At 34.9% G+C, this 17,073-nt stretch overlaps 1 protein-coding gene across 3 annotated transcripts in view; it reads left to right on the top strand.

Moving 5' to 3' along the window:
* LOC115225977 overlaps nt 1-17,073 on the top strand; it is a 52,448-nt gene that overhangs the window by 11,986 nt on the left and 23,389 nt on the right. Inside the window, exons 3-12 of one of the 3 annotated variants that reach the window (XM_036499664.1) lie at nt 596-623; nt 1,108-1,149; nt 2,932-3,005; nt 3,107-3,147; nt 5,114-5,147; nt 5,760-5,791; nt 6,715-6,767; nt 10,696-10,778; nt 12,586-14,699; nt 15,063-17,024. In XM_036499664.1, the coding sequence (XP_036355557.1) occupies nt 596-623; nt 1,108-1,149; nt 2,932-3,005; nt 3,107-3,147; nt 5,114-5,147; nt 5,760-5,791; nt 6,715-6,767; nt 10,696-10,778; nt 12,586-14,699; nt 15,063-17,024 (4,463 nt within the window). Of the gene's footprint in view, nt 1-595; nt 624-1,107; nt 1,150-2,931; nt 3,006-3,106; nt 3,148-5,113; nt 5,148-5,759; nt 5,792-6,714; nt 6,768-10,695; nt 10,779-12,585; nt 17,025-17,073 lie in introns of all 3 variants that reach the window. The other 2 variants (XM_036499666.1, XM_029796954.2) reach the window with 2 other exon arrangements.

Below are 17,073 nucleotides of genomic sequence, written 5' to 3'. Positions count from 1 at the left end.
TAAACTGGCATTACCATCATACAAGCAATGTTTGTTTCCGTCTTCTGTGGTAAATGCATGCCCATTGTTAAGGAGGTGCACTGGACAGCATTGCCCTCTTACTATTTAATGGTGCACCCTCGGATTTACTCCACTTAGCATTATTACAAATTAGTGCCCACCTAGAATATTCTGAAGCACCCATGGGCACCAAAGTCTGGTGATAGGCCTGGAGTAATTGTGTGTAGTCATGGGAGATATTACCTTACATGAAAACAAGTGAGAGTTGGTGATAGGAAGGGCATCTGGTTGTAGAAAACCTGCCTCTACAAATTTCATATAATCCATGCAAGCAGGGTAAAGTGGATCTTTGATGCTGATGTGTGCACTGTATTGAGTGCCTACCTATTCTCTTGCAGCAGGGAGATAAAGGTACAGTATGGGTTTAAAAGCTTTTGATTCCTTCGACCAAAGGTCTAGTGAAGTTACCCCATTATGAAAGATATTCCCAATGGTTTATGAATCTGTGTATTTATTTCCTTGTCTGTAGTTGTCATATCTTTTCTATGTTAACTGCAAATAATGTAAACAAATTTACTCCTTTCTATTCAATCAGGCGTCGCCGTTCTCGTAGGCGTTCATCAGTGAGTGTTTTTTTTTTTCTTCCTTTTAATTACACATTAATTTTATTTACTTTAGCTGGTGGTGGTGGTGGGGGCTATAATTTAAGATAGTTTTCCTGAACAACTTTTCAGCTTGTTCACAATATGGTCTCTTCTTTTACATTCTATAAATTATATCTTTGTCAATGTTATGCTAAGAATGATGTATTTCAATATTATAAACATTTTTTAGGGAAGCAGAGACAATACAATGTCTGACTAGATGTTTTATTTGGTTTCATATTTTACTTTCTAAGTTCAAATCCCATTGATGTTGACTCTAAAATTGTTAGAATATTTTTAATTTTAAATTTTGCAGGATTTTATAAAAAGCATTTCTGAAGTTGAAATTACCTCTTTACAAATTTTTCATCCATCCATTCATAACTGATTCAATATTAGGTTCATTAATTAAAACATTTCTTTGAAGAGTTTGTTTTATTTTTTTGTCTTTACTTGTTTTCAGATTTTGAAATTGCCTCTCTCTACAATAGATGTAAATAAGCAGGTATGGTTTAAATATAATTGCTTATTGTTTGACTTTGTCTCTTTCAAAAAAATCAAGACAAACAGATGTTTGTGAACATCAAATTTCTTTGAGGTGAAGTGTATACTACCCACTCCAATTTAAATTAGTGGTTAGCAAGTTAATATTGAATATGAAGAAAATCAGAGGACAAATCAGAAGTGAAGGTTGGAAAATCTCTCTGTAAGGCACAGTTTCCAGTTAGTGCATATTACATATTTAAAACGGAGCATAGATGTGCATAGTTGATAATCTGTTATAAATTACTGAACAATCTTGTGAGTTAATGTGGATCATCAGTCAAGTAGTGAGTGCTGTGATGACAAAACATTGTTGTAGATAGACCTAACAGTGATCTCTATAAGTGACAAGTGATATATCTGGAAGGAGCATTAAAAAGTGGTTAGAAACAGTATCAGGGTGGTAAACACAAAGCATAGGTTTTACTTAGCTGTGAAACAAGGTGAAATTTATGTTCTGTGTCTTGAAGATGAGGAGTATAAAGTATTTTGAAGCACAAGGCTATGTATTTGTACAGTCTGGGATTTCATTTAGAGTGTGTTGGAATGGTAAGGGTAAAGTGGCAGTAAAAAAGAGTAGTAGTGTCCTAATGAATGGTTGAAAATAAAATCTTAACTCTTATAGAACCTGAAGAGGATCCAGCTTTAGAAATTAGTATGGAATATCATTAATATGGTAATGAAGAATAAAAAACCAGAAAAAAGCTGTAGTTCCACAGGTGTATTTGCATTGTGCTAGTTAATTAGTTTGTGAAAGAGGGTGTTATCCTCAAGGATCAACATTGCAGTGAATTCATCGACAATTGAGTAAAGGAAATGCACTGGAAGGGTTAATTACAAATCTTTGAAGCTGATGGGCCAAGGCATGAAGTGGTAGTCTCAGTGAAGTTTATATTAAGTTGGATTGAACAGTTAGTATGATATTGAACTATAGGTGCTGTACTTACAAGAAAAGTTCTACATCAAGGGCAAACAGTCACAAATTCATTGACTTAGAAGATATTAACTTTATTGTCAGGCAAATATAGAGTCTAAACCCAATATGGAGATTAATAATGTTTCATTTGCCAACAATAGTTTATTTGTAGTTACTTTACCAACTCCCAATATGGCAACCAAATATCTCTCATAGAACTACTCAATTTTTCCAAATCAAGGTCCATATGTTTGAAGACCTTAATAAATGGATTATTAATATCTGCATTAGCTTTTACATTACAGACTTGACCAAGTCTTTTAGTTGAACTTGTGTTTTAAACATTTAATGCACCCATTGCCAATTTTTTGCTCACATTCTCAATGCTAAGTTTTAGTAATGGTTAAGCATAATTTATTTCAGTTGTCTTAAGATCCCAGCAATCAAGACTTTAATTGTGTTGAGCCACCAAAAGTGCCTGATCCTTATGAAGTCTTAGATAGGGTATCTGATTAGTTAAGCATGTAAATGCTTGCCTCTGGAGAGAATGATAGTTTGTTGTGGTTTTACTTCACTTATGCATTCTTGTTTCATTTCTTAGCTAAAATATACTGGTCTGTGAGATGGATTTAAACTTGTGACCTTGATATGAATTAGGGGTTTAATATTTGTTATTGTTACCTCTACAGTTTTTAAACTAACATTCCTAAATACTTCATCACTTGAGGGTCTGCCTCATACTAATTTGGAATAAATGGTTGTGGTGATGATTGCAATATCTTTTTTTTTCCAGTTCATTGAATTCATTTTGGGTTTATTCATTTATAGGTTGAAGAAAAGCCAGAAACAAAATCAAGACGTTCTTCTAAGCGTGTGAGTTTTGCCAATTATGCGGAAGTCAAGTGAGTATTAAATGAAATTTACATATATTTGGAATCATTCATTTTATGTATATTGAAATATTGTCTTGATAATCTTTATTTTTATTTCTAAATCTTTTTAGAGAATTTCATGAAGTTTCACTGTCTTACAATAGCAACATTGGTGAGTATTAGATTTTTTTTTTTACTTTTAGAATTGTTTTTATTGATGGTGCAGGTGTGGCTATGCGGTAAGAAGTTTGCTTCCCAACCACATGGTTCTGAGTTCAGTTCCACTGCATGGCACCTTGGGTAAGTTGTCTTCTATAGCTTTGGACTAACCAAAACTTTGATAGTTTATTTGATAGACGGAAACTGAAAGAAGCTGTTATATATATATATATATATATATATATGTATTCAAGTGCGTGTGTCTTTGTGTTTGTCCCCGCACTATCATTTGATGACCAATGTTGGTGTATTTACGTCCCTGTAACTTAACAATTTGACAAAATAGACTGATAAAATAAGTACTGGGCTTACAAAGAGTAAGTCCTGGGGTCGATTTGTTTGACTAAAAAACTCTTTTAGGCAGTTCTTCAGCATGGCTGCAGTCAAATGACTGAAACAAGTAAAAGAATACCTTAATAATATTTTTTTTTATTCTCTTATTTGTTTCACTCATTTGACTGTGGCCATGCTGGAGCACTGTCTTTAGTCAAAAAAAATCGACCCCAGGATTTATTCTTTGTAAGCCTAGTACTTTTCTATCAGTCTCTTTTGCTGAACTGCTAAGTTATGGGATGTAAACACACCAGCATCAGTTGTCAAGCGATGGTGGGGGGGGGGGGCACACACACACACACACACACACACACACACACACACATAATACATACATACAACCGGCTTTTATCAGTTTCTGTCTACCAAATCCACTCATAAGGCTTTGGTCAGCCCGAGGCCATAGTAGAAGACACTTGCCCAAGGTGCCACACAGTGGGACTATTGTAAATTGCCTGAAAAGGAGTGTTAGTAGAGAGAGTCATAGTATAACTTGTGCAATACAATATGGTCATTTGTTTACTATGTAGTTAAAGTTTGTACTATTATTGATAGTTTTATGTTAAATTAGTATCTGAAATAGTATGCCTATTGATATCATCGAGTTTTCTGGATTGTATGGTTGGGTCTTTTCTGATTGCTTTTTGACCTACAACCTATGTGACTAATGACCATCCACACTTATGGCCACAAAAAAATTAAGAAATAACTAAATAAAAAAAATCGATTTTCAGATGTTGGGCAGCTGTGTATACAATAACTATGGCAGCATTTGGCCATGCAGGCCTCCCTCAGACCCAGACATCCACTGCCTGCCTCTGTCTCTCACTCAGTTGCTTTCAAGCATCAGTTGCGTTTGAATGAAAATAGTGTTCAGAAATATAAATCCAACATATGACCTGTCAGTCAGATCAGAACTTGGTCATAAGTCGAAGAGAAGGTGTATTCAAATGTCCTGTTTTGGCAAACAACTGTCTATTTCTATGCAGTACTATTTCATACCGTTTCAGCAGTTAGGATAGCCTTTTCTCAGATACTAATATGTCTGCTTTAATATAGGTCTTTCTTGGCTTATCTTCACTTATTATCTGTTGTCTTGCAGAACTTTTCTGTTTGTCATGTTTATTCGCACAATATCCCTGATTAGTAATTATGTCAGTTGTGTATAAATAATGCTGATTCAGTCATTTAGTTAACTCCTATTCATTTTATTTCATTTCACATCAAATTACTCAACTCGGTCTTTTTTTTTTATACCATTTTTCAATGTTGAAATACAGAGTTTGTTTCAATAAATTTGGAAAATAACGAACAATTTATTGAAAATAACTTTGCAATTATTAAGCTGGGGTTTGAAACAAATCAGTATGAAATTTTTATGGAAGTTTTAATTTTGATCTCTTTAAAACAGGAACTTTGTTTCATAGAACCAGGGGCAGTCTCAGACAGATTAGTATTAAAAGGATTAAAGCAGTTGCTCTTTTTTTTACTCTTTCTAATTTACATAGTTTTTTTTAAATATGTGATTGATTTATTTAACTATAAAACATACTTTGTGTTTACTTTTGCAATATTTTCCATTTCAGAGGACTCAGGAAACAAACAAACATCTGAAAATGAGTAAGTAAGATGGGGAAGAGTAATTTAACTTTGATACTTGTGTCATTATAGTTCTTTTTTTTTTAATAAAATGTGCATGAATATCAAATGACATCAATATTCTTTATTAGGCACAGTCATGGCTGTGTGATTAAGAAGCCTGCATAACTAACCTTGTAGTTTTTGAGCTCAATCCCACTACATGGTACATTGGGCAAGTGTCTACTATTTTAACCCCATGTTGATCAAAGCCTTGTGGGCAGATCTGGTTGGCAGAAAATGGAAGTAGTCTGTTGTATAAATGTGTATGTGATACTCGTGTCTTGACATCAAATGATAGTTGTATATATGAGTATCACATTCATACAAACAATATTTTTTGTTTCCAGTCTCTTTGTAAAGCATGTTTGGTCATGGGAAAATATTACCTTGATTGGAAACAGGTGAGGATTAGTGATCGGAAGGACATCTGGCTGTAGAAATTGTCTCAGCAAATTCCTTCTGACCCAGAAGTGGATGTCCAAACTAAAATTATTTGTGAAAGCTTATTGAATATCATTGAAATCTATACTGTTAACATTTACTTAGTTTTCTTCTCTAAGAAACCCTTTAAAATATATCTTTTCTTTCTAGGAGCAAAGAACCTGAGGATAACAAGATATCAGGTAAGATTATTTTTCCTTTAATAACATGGTTTTATCAGTTTTGCATTATTTTCATTTATCTACATATTTCAAATGTAAACGTTTGGACCCTTCTTTTCATCCTTGACAAAGTTAAATTTTCTCTGCAAACATTTATTTGAAGATATTCAAGCTGGTTGTTGGTCCCCACCCGCCAGTGTTAGAGTCTGTAAAAATCATGGCTCCTTCCATACATTCTTTACCTAATTAAAGAGAAAATATGTTAATCTAATATGAAAATAATAGCTAATAACATTTCTGGAAATTGAAACCATGAGGAGCAAATTAATTTGGATATGGCATATTATATGGAGGTAGAGTAGAAAACAGACAGAACAGAGACAATATTAGCAAACCCTGTAATAGTTAGTTAAGACGAACAAAGCTAATTGAAGAAAATTATAATGTAGTACTAGTTAAGTTGAAAAGAGATGAAATTTGAAATGTAAAAGCAGGAAAATTGAATGTGTATTTGATAGTAATAATCATTTAAGATTACTAGATTGCAAATTAGTTTACTTTGCACAAATCTGCCTCTTAATTCAGTATTATTAATCTTTTCTGAATGTAATGTATGTGGGTTCTAGTCTACATAGGTGTTAGACTTAATATTACCTTGGATATCTTTAGTGGAGTTCATTCTGTTGTAAGCATTTAAGACTGTGACCATTTTGAGGACACTTCTCCACATTCCTCATTCCCTCTCACTAGTCTCAAAGGATTTGCCTTCCTTCCTGACAAAAACATAGAATTAAAAATAAAAAAACAGTTGTGGGTGAAAATCCTGTTGGGGTTACTTTTTGTTTTAACATTTTCAAGAGTCCAAAAAAAAAAATGTCATGTAACTTAAGAAATCTATTTTTGAAAAGAGAAAGAAAGCTATTAAACATTTTCTTCACTTTCAGATATCCAATCACTGTTGACAGGTGAAATTAAAAACACTGCTCATGCAGTTGAGGTATGTAATATTTTCCTATTAGATTTTTACTAACAGCTTAATTTTTTAATGCTATATCTAATTATATATATATATATATATCACTGTATTGACTAGGTTGTTGAATGATTACAATGTGCTTCCAATTCTTTCTTGATTGTACCATTCTTTCCCATCTTGGCTTGACATGTTCTCACCTGTTGTCAGTGAACATTTCTGGCTCGGCAAAATTTGTACTTTCAATATTCTGTGATCATGTTCACTTTGCTCTGCTCTCAATTACCTCACTTGAGACATGCTCTCACGTTGATATTTCTAATATGGATCTTTCTTTGGCCTTTTACATTGTATCCAGTGCTATTGAAGAAGCTGACATCTGTGCTGGTGCCACATATAAAGCACTCATGCTGGTGCCACATAAAAAGACATCCACTACACTCTCAGAGTGGTTGGAATTAAGAAGGGCATCCAGCTGTAGAAACCATGCTAAAACTGACAATTTGGGCCTGTTGCAGCTCTGTAACAGGCCAGATTCTGTCAAACCATCCAACCCATGCCAGAATGGAAAAAGGATGTTAAATAAAAATAACCATGTAACAGCTTCTCTTATACTAAAGGCTAGCTATGGGTCTTCTCTCATACTACCTTAACCTTCATCTGATTGCATAAATCTACCAACCGCCTTGGGTTTTGTAGTCTTGCAAGCTACATGACAACTTCACTAGTACTAGTAGCATGAGAAAAGCCTCCAGTACACATTGTAAAGTGGTTGGCATTAGGAAGGGTATCCAGCAGTAGAAACTGTGCTGAAGCAAACACAGGAACATGATGTAGTTCTTGGACTCATCAGATCCTGTCAAACCATCCAACACATGCCAGCTTAGAACATGGACAATAAATTATGATAGTGATTTCCCTTGTTCTTCTCTCTGGCTCGGTAAGCAAGTGTCTCCTCCACATCAACACACTTGTTTCTGTCTTCTTTCTCGTTACTGCTCTCTCCTTCTCTCTTTTTCTCTCTCTGCCTAGGTAATCATGTACCCACTCCATAACAAGACACTCGTTTCTGCTTCTCTGTCTTTCTGTCACACTCTAACCTTTCATCACATGACACAGGATCACCTCCTCCAACGCCCCATCCTTTCTCAAAATCCCTTATCTTGCAAGTTACTTGGTGTCATGTAAAAAGCATCCAGTCCACACTGTGAAGTGGTTTGGCATTTGGAAGGGCGTCCAGCTGTAAAAACCTTGCCTTTGCTGGTACCATGTAAAAAGCACTCAGTCCACTCTGCAGGGTGGTTGGTGTTAGGAAGGGCATCCAGCTGTGAAAACCATGCCAAAACAGACACAGTAGTCTGGGGTAGGCTTCTGTCTGGCTGGCTCTTATCAAACTATCCAACCAATGCCAGCATGGAAAGCAGACATTAAATGATGATACACACACACACACACACACACTTAGCTACCCAGGTTTGACTAGACATTTTGAGATTGCATTCTGCTGTCCCAACATATCTTGAATCAATCCTTGTTTTCAAGTAGGATACTTTATTCCACTTGTCTTTTGCATGTTGAAGTGTTGAGTTGCAGACTATATTGTCCATGTGAGACAAATATGTTATTTGAGGCATTGTTCTACAGATGGGAACCTTTCCTAATGTTAACCATTATCTGTTTTTTCAAGTAAGGGATCTCTATTCCACTTGTGCTTGAAGGTTTGAAATGCCTGGATGATCTTGTAATGACCATGCGAAGTGAGGTGACAAGAATGGTTCCTTAGTACATAACACATTCGATACAATAAATACAAAAATAATAAATGCTTATATGAGCCAGGGGGAAACAGAGAGACACAACTGGGTTGAATGTTTAAGAGAAAACTTTATTGATATGTTAACATGTGAGACTGTGTTTACGTCATGTATACAGAATAATAGACAGGCTGTCATGAGAACAAAGTGTATGTGTGTGTATCATGTATACAGAGCATTGAAAGTGTCTATAATGAGAAGTTAGAAGAATGTTCATAGACTCAAGGATGATAAATACCAGTTCTTAGTCAGTTGTACACGATAGTTGAAATGCTGTATCAAGAAGTTGTGACGATGATGTAGAGCCGGTTGAGGTACGTCATACGTGAAGGTGTGGCTGCAATGCAGAGCCGGTTGAGGTACATGTCATACGTGAAGTTGTGGCAGTGATACAGCTGCCTGGGTAACTTGGTACAGGAGTTCTTGCAGGTTGTATTCGCTATTAACCATGAAGTAATTCACGGACAGTGCTATGTTAAAACCTGTGCGAGGTGCTGGTTGTTGTGTACATAGAGAGATGATGTTAGGAGGAATGGTGGCGACGGAGATGGAGGTCGTTGAATGCTGTTGGACGAAGTTGATGAGTCTATGTGGTTGCTGTTGTGTTGTCGCTGGAACTGGCTTTGTCCTGTGTGGTCAGTGGCTAGACCTTAAAAGGTCTGGAACCAAAGACTCCGAGATGCGGAGAAGCTGGAGTTTTATAGGGAGCAGTTGGCTCAAACTGGGGTTGAGAACAGACTGTCTCGCGTGACCTTATTTGAACACTGCGATTGGTTGGGTTGCATATTGGTGCACGATAGAGCAAGAGACAAATTGTGCCAATACCAACCAGGCAGAGTAGTGGACAAACAGGGTCCAAAATGTGACCAAAGGCTAGCTGTTGTCTACTACGTTCGTATGTATGTATATATAATAGAGAGGAGAGAAATTTCCCTCAAATGTCCACTACAATCTGTTGACAAGAGAAACTCCCCACACCGCCTATCCTTTTTATACAGGTGGTTACAGATGTAAGATAGTGTTAGAATTGTAAATGAATGTCACTGTCATCTAAGCAGTGACATTCATTTCCAGTGTTCTGTCAGAACATGTTTGGCCATGGGGAAATATTACCATGCCTGGAAACAAGTGAGGGTTAACCATAAGAAGGACATCTGTAAAAAATCAGCCTTAATAACACTGTCCAATCCATGTAAGCATGGAAAAGTGGATGTTAAAAGGATGATCGCATGCACTTACACACACACTCATACAATGTATGTATACTTACATGTGTATAGTTGTGTGGAGCAAGAGGTGGTGGTGGTGGGGTATGTTAAAAAATAGATCTCATGTGGTCTCATTCCATGAGAGAGTCTTGGTCTGCCAATGAACTTTTCAGCATGACCTTGTATGTATATGTATGTGTCTCATCTTGAAATCATTTGATAGTTATAAACGAGTATCACTGTCATATAAGCAGTGTCATTCATTTTCTGTGTTACATGAAAATATTTCTGGCCATGGGGATGTATTTCTTTCCTTGGAAGCAGATGAAGGTTGGTGACAGCAAGGGCATCTGGTCATAGATAATCTGCCTCAGTAAACATCATCAGGCCTTTGGAAGCATGAAAAAGTGGACATTAAATTGATGAGGATGAGAAGGAAAATGAAATGAAAATACTTGAGAAATCAGATGAAAATACTCTTTACTCATTGTTGATAATGTGTGATCACCTGTATAGTTCTAGATTATGCAAAATGGCCAGCTGATGCATGCATGCATATCCACAAGTACTTTGTGGTTTCTAAGACCATTTTGTTCAATGTAATTAGCTATTAGGAATAAAACGTTTTTATGAAATTGGTGACACGTTAAAGGCACCTGGTACACTCTTTGGAGTGGTTGGTGTTAGCAAGGGCATCCAGCCAAGAAACCAAGCCAAAACAGACCGAGTCTGGTGCAGCTCTCCAATCACGCCCTCTAACCCATGCCAGCATGGAAAATGGATGCTAACTGATGATGATACCTTTTCTAAAGAGCGATTCCTTATTCACTTCATGATAAACGTTTTGGAGCTAATCACCAGATTTAAATCTTACTCATTCCTTTTTTATTATTCTTATCACTTGCATTCATTCTTATATTTTCTCTATAGAATATTTCAGACCATGAAAGTGATGAAGAAATGCGCATTGCAGTTAATCCTGTAAACCAAAGTATTTTGATATCTCCAGAAAAGTTTGTATGAATTTTAAGCTTTTCAAAGCAATTGAATTTACCATTTTTGATAGCATGTAAGACACACTCTTTACCCCAAAGAAATGTTTAAAAAATTAACTCAGGTCCTATATGCAAATTTGGGTCTCCTATAAACTAATATTACATGCTTTAAGCAGGTGGTGAGATAATAGAATCAGTAGCATGCTGAGTGAAATGCCTAGTGGCATTTCGTCTGTCTTTATGTTCTGAGTTAAAATTCCACTGGGGTAGATTTTGCCTTTCACCCTTTTGGGGTTAATAAAATAAGTACCAGTTGAACACTGGGTTCGATGTAATCAACTTAGCCCCTCTTAAACTTGCTGGAATTGTACCAGAATTTGAAATAATATTACATGATTTGACACTCTAGAAACTTCTTTTCCTCAGTATGCAGTGTTGAAATTGCAGTGTGTGTGTCTTTTATGCCATCAAATAATGTGTATTTTTCTGCATATATTAAATCATTTTGTCAAAATTATTATAAAATATACTTTTGCTCTAATGGAAACACTGGAAATGTTTGACTTAAATTTCTTTCCTTCATGTTTCTTTGTGATAAATTACAACACAGACGTTTTCAATTAGATAATTTGCCAAATTTTCTATTTGTTAGATTTAAAATTGTTGTCTTGTATTGCGTTTTCATATCTTAGATGTTACAAATTTAAGAATGTCTTTAAAGATCCTATTAAGTTACAAACATTATAAGTGTCTGTTCATTAAAAATTTTGTCTAGTTAGTTTGGTTATGTAAATATATTGTGCTGTATTAACCCCTAGGGGATGACAGGGCCAGTCTATCGGCTGAAAAGTTGATTGACAAAGACAAAAGATTGGCCCAGTTGTCGTCGTCTTCATTTGACTTTTTGGCCAATAGAGTGGCCCAGTTGTCTCCTAAGGGTTATAATTTTTTTGAAAAATGAGTGCATGTTCTGTGTAGGGCTTGTGTTAAGGACTCTGTCTTCTGAGTACCGAAACTCCTAGCAAGGCTTTGTTTCCAAAGCCTTAAAGAAATGCATCATTATGCATGGCCTAGCACTAGGGTGTTAGGCTCATAATCATAAGGTCGTGGGTTTGATTCTTGGATTAGGTGGCATATTGTGTTCTTGAGTAAAGCACTTCCTATTGTTCCAGAAATTAGTACCGCTCATGTGCTGGTGCAGCCCTTACTCTCCCTCAAACTGTCACATCATAGTTGTTCTGCTGGGTCAAGTGTGGGAAGACTGAGGTGTCTGTCTTTATATGATTACACATACACTTAAAACTATTAAGCAAAACATGGTAAGTTACCCATATTTGCTTGTAAGTGATGGCTCTTTTTATTCCTATTTTATTTTTGCTTATGATGCGCAGCTGTCAGGATTTCTAATTTTAGCAATTTAATATCTTAATTAGCTTAGCTTAGATCTCATGAGTCCATGTTCCAAGCTGGTTTCCTTAGCGCATAGGTGATTGACTGAGATTACAACACATCACTCCCCGCAACAACAGGATGCTGTTTGTTGCAGGGATAACTTCCCAGCCTTGCTGGAACTACTTTTTTTACAAGTGGGTGAATTGGAGCAAATTGAAATTATGTGTTTTGCACAAGAAAACATTGCACTGCCTAGTCCAGGAATCAAAACCTTGATCTTATAATCATGAGTGCAACACCCTAACCACCTGGCTACATGCCTTCACTAATATTTTAATTAAAGAAATGAAAATACTTATGAAATGTTTGTTTTTGAAAACATAATATACTCTAAATTACATTTTTAAATCATTGTTCTTTTAACTATTACTAGAGTTTCTACTACAACCTCCAGATCAACCACTGTTTCTCAAACTATAGAGGATAAAGAAAACATCAATGTTTGCAGAGTTGATCCTGAAGTGAAAGACTCAGTACCTCAAGCTAAGTATGATGCAAACAACACTGATAAACAAGCACAAGATACATCATTTCTAGAGAAAGTCATGGCAGATGTTCCACTATCTTCTGCTGCTACTTCTTCAGAAAAGAGCTTGTTATTTACAAATGATTTTAATTGTCCCGCTTCATTGAGCACTGAACTTTTTCTTTATAATTATGTTCGTGTACATACAAAAGATGATAGCAAGATTCAAACACCTGATGAGTCAAACGAAAATGATTCTTTATCAGACTCTCCTCATTTGGATAAATCTTTGTATCAAGGTAACCATACTGTTTATTTTGATAGGAATGATTCAATGGACTTAACAAAACCTTTGGGAAAATATCTCACAGATTGTAATGAAAGCAAGGATGATATTGTCAGTAGTCCTGATGGTCATATAATTGGATACTACAATCAAAATAATAGCTATGATGAAAAAACAATTTATTTCAATAAAACTCATTATGCAGCCGGTAATATGGACTTGACATGCTGTAACACCATAACAATTGCTGATTTTCCTGAAAGTGAAAGACCAGTTGAGATTACCAATGTGAAGGATGTAGAAAATATTGAGAATTTTTGTGAAAACAAGCAGTTTAATATAGATGAAAGTTTTTGTAAACCAACTAAAGACCTAAATAACCCATTAAGATTACCAGCAGATAATTATATGCCACCCTCTTCTAATAATTCTATTGTTCAGCTGCCTAGTCTTGCTTCAAAGAATATAATTGACAAAAAAGACATACCATGTGAATTGAATGGAATGCCGTCTGATAATTTCAAATCAAATAGTAATGCAAAAGATGGTCTTGGTTCAGTGAGTGATTGTAGACCAAGTATTACTAATGTAACTGATAGTAAAACAGGAGCAAATGTTTTAAAGGATGAAAAAGAACATATTAAGACAGGATCAAAGAGGACCTGTGTTTCTGAATCCTCTGACATACCTTCAAAACAGTCAAATACATATGATATAATTGAACCAGCCATTAACAAACCAACTGAAAACAAATCTGATTTCAAGAACCATGTTCAGCCAGTGACTACCAGTGAATCAGTTCCTGAGAAGTTAGTTCTTAAAGAAAGTACAGAGTCTTATATGGTAGAATCTTCTAGGTCCTGTCCAAAAAAGACTCTGGTTGATACATCGCAGTCAACTTCAAAAGAATTGACTGTAACTAAATCCACCAAATCATTTCTAAACACGCAAGAATTATTTGATTCTACTCAGTTTAATGATGGTAAATTTAGTAAATTAGCTAAAGAACTTAAAACTAGTGCTTCAAAATTGCCAGCAGATAACTGTATTCTACCATCTTCTAATAATTTTGATCGGTCTAATCTTCCCCCAAAGAATATAATTGACAAAGAAAACATGCCATATGAATTAAATGGAATACAGTCTGTTAGTTTCAGAGCAAATAGTACTGCTAAAGATAATCTTGGTTCAGTGACAGATTTTAAAGCCACTATTTCCAATATTTCTAATACCAGAACAGAAGGAAGTGTTTTAAAGGATCAAAAAGAACATATTAAAACAGGATCAAAGAAAACATATTTTTCTGAAACCTCTGACATACATTCAAAACAGTCAAATACACATGATATAATTGAACCGGCCATTAAGAAGCAACATATTTCTGGTTCAAATTTGCCAGCAGATAACTGTATTCTACCATCTAATAATTTTGATCGGTCTAATCTTCCCCCAAAGAATATAATTGACAACGAAAACATGCCATATGAATTAAATGGAATACAGTCTGTTAGTTTCAGAGCAAATAGTACTGCTAAAGATGATCTTGGTTCAGTGACAGATTTTAAAGCCACTATTTCCAATATTTCTAATATCAGAACAGAAGGAAGTGTTTTAAAGGATCAAAAAGAACATATTAAAACAGGATCAAAGAAAACATATTTTTCTGAAACCTCTGACATACATTCAAAACAGTCAAATACACATGATATAATTGAACCGGCCATTAAGAAGCAAAATATTTCTGGTTCAAATTTGCCAGCAGATAGCTGTATTCTACCATCTTCTAATAATTTTGATCAGTCTAATCTTCCCCCAAAGAATATAATTGACAAAGAAAACATGCCATATGAATTAAATGGAATGCAGTCTGTTAGTTTCAGAGCAAATAGTACTGCTAAAGATGATCTTGGTTCAGTGACAGATTTTAAAGCCACTATTTCCAATATTTCTAATATCAGAACAGAAGGAAGTGTTTTAAAGGATCAAAAAGAACATATTAAAACAGGATCAAAGAAAACATATTTTTCTGAAACCTCTGACATACATTCAAAACAGTCAAATACACATGATATAACTGAACCAGCCATTAAGAAGCAACATATTTCTGGTTCTAATGAACTTATTGGGGAGCCCAGAGGGCAAAATCTTGAGTTTGCTTCAAAGTTATCAAGTTTAATTTGTGCTGACAAGAATGAATTGAATGATTTTAATGGTTCAGTTGAAAAGAAATCAGATTTCGGGGACCGTGCTCAGCCTGTGACTGCCAGTAAGACAGTTCCAAAGGAGCTAGTTCTTTCTACAGTGTCTCATATAGGAGAATCTTCCTGGTCCTGTCCAAAAAAGACTCTAGTTGATACATCACAATCAGCTACAGAGGAAATGAGCATAATTAAATCCACCAAAACAGTTCCAAATAGGCAAGATTTATTTGATGTTACTGAATTTGATAATGACAAATTTAATAAATTAGCTCAAGAGCCTTCAACTAACACTTCAAAATTACCAGCAGATAACTGTTTTCTGACCTCTTGTAATAAGCCTACTGATCAGCCAGTTAATATTCCCTCAAATATAATAAACAAAGTAAATATACCTGGAGAATTAAATAATATTGAAAGTGCGAAAATAGAATCTTTTAAAATGGATGTTCCTGTTAATGTCAGAGGTAAGACTTTTCCAAAAGATGATCTTGTTTCAGTGACTGATTTTAAACCAAGTGTTACTAATATATCTAATAGCAGAACAGGAGGAAGTATTTTGAAGGATCAAAAAGAACATATTAAGGCAGGATCAAAGAGGACCTGTTTTTCTGAAACCTCTGGCATACCTTCAAAACAGGCAAACACACATGGCTCACAGGTTGGTAAATTAACAGACTTGTCTGATACAATTTCCTCTCAAAATAAAAGTAACCACATTAAAGCAGCTGAGTCTCCAATCAAAAATGCATCTCAAATAACTTCCTGTTTGACAGATCCTTTAGTTCAGTTCTGTGCTCATGACAGCATTAACAATGAAAAGTTGAAAGATTCTGATACTAATTTAAATGGAATGAATGCAAGTGATGTTAATATTTTAAAGACAAAAGAGAAAGCTGTTGGATTGTTAAGTTCATCTGCAAGTTGTGAACAGGTAAAATACAGTTCAGGAGAAGTTACTAATGAAAAGGAAAAAAAGATTAAAGGTGACATAGTTGCAAAAAAAGTTGATAATGTTACTGGGATGCAATCAGAGAAAAAACGTGTACTTTATGTTAGTATGAACACAAGTGGTGTTGTACACTCATTTAATGTAGAAAAATCTGAGGATTCTGCTTCATGTTCAAAAGGATTACATTTAATAGAAAAGGATTCTGTAGAGACAAATGAATTTACGCCTCCTTTTCGTTCTAGTTTCACAGAAAAATGTAAGGAAAATGTTCCTAATGAAATAATGCCATCTTCAAAACAGCTTCCAGATTATCCTAATACAGCAGTAGATGAACAAAATGCAATCAGGAGTAATGCAGACCAAACATTAGTATCTTGTAATAAAGCAGAGAAATTGTCAGAAAATGGCATACAGGAAAATAAAATACAAACTGGCAATAATAATAAAATACAAACTGAAAAACACAAATTGAGTGCAACAAATAATTTGACAAAACTGCAAAATAAACTGTTCAATGTTGGGAATGTCATAGAAAATGCGAATAAAGGTGAAATGAAAAAAGGTTTTAGTGATTGTGTTTTGAAAATAAATACTTCAGATGTGCCTGATAAATGTCATCAACCCCAAATTTCTTCTAATAATAATTCTAAGAAATCAAATGACTCTTCTTTCAATACTTCAAATGTATTTTCTCGAAGGCAAACATGTTCTGAAACAATTAGCTCAAAATTAATTCAAACTTCTTTGAACAGTAGTTCTTTTACTGTTAATAAGAGCAGTTTGATGGCTGAGAGCAGTATACAACCAGATAAAGTTGTTACAGAGAAGTGTTTGAGAACTGATATCAGTGGTACTCAATATGATACAAATAGTGTATCAGAGAAAACTGGATTTGATTTTGACTATGCTGGTGAGTTTGATTTTATTATTAAAATATCAATGCTTTAATTAAGGTGAGT

The sequence above is a fragment of the Octopus sinensis genome, linkage group LG2 (assembly GCF_006345805.1).
Source record: "Octopus sinensis linkage group LG2, ASM634580v1, whole genome shotgun sequence".
Taxonomy (NCBI): Eukaryota; Metazoa; Mollusca; class Cephalopoda; order Octopoda; family Octopodidae; genus Octopus; species Octopus sinensis.
This window is presented reverse-complemented; position numbering and strand designations above follow the sequence as displayed.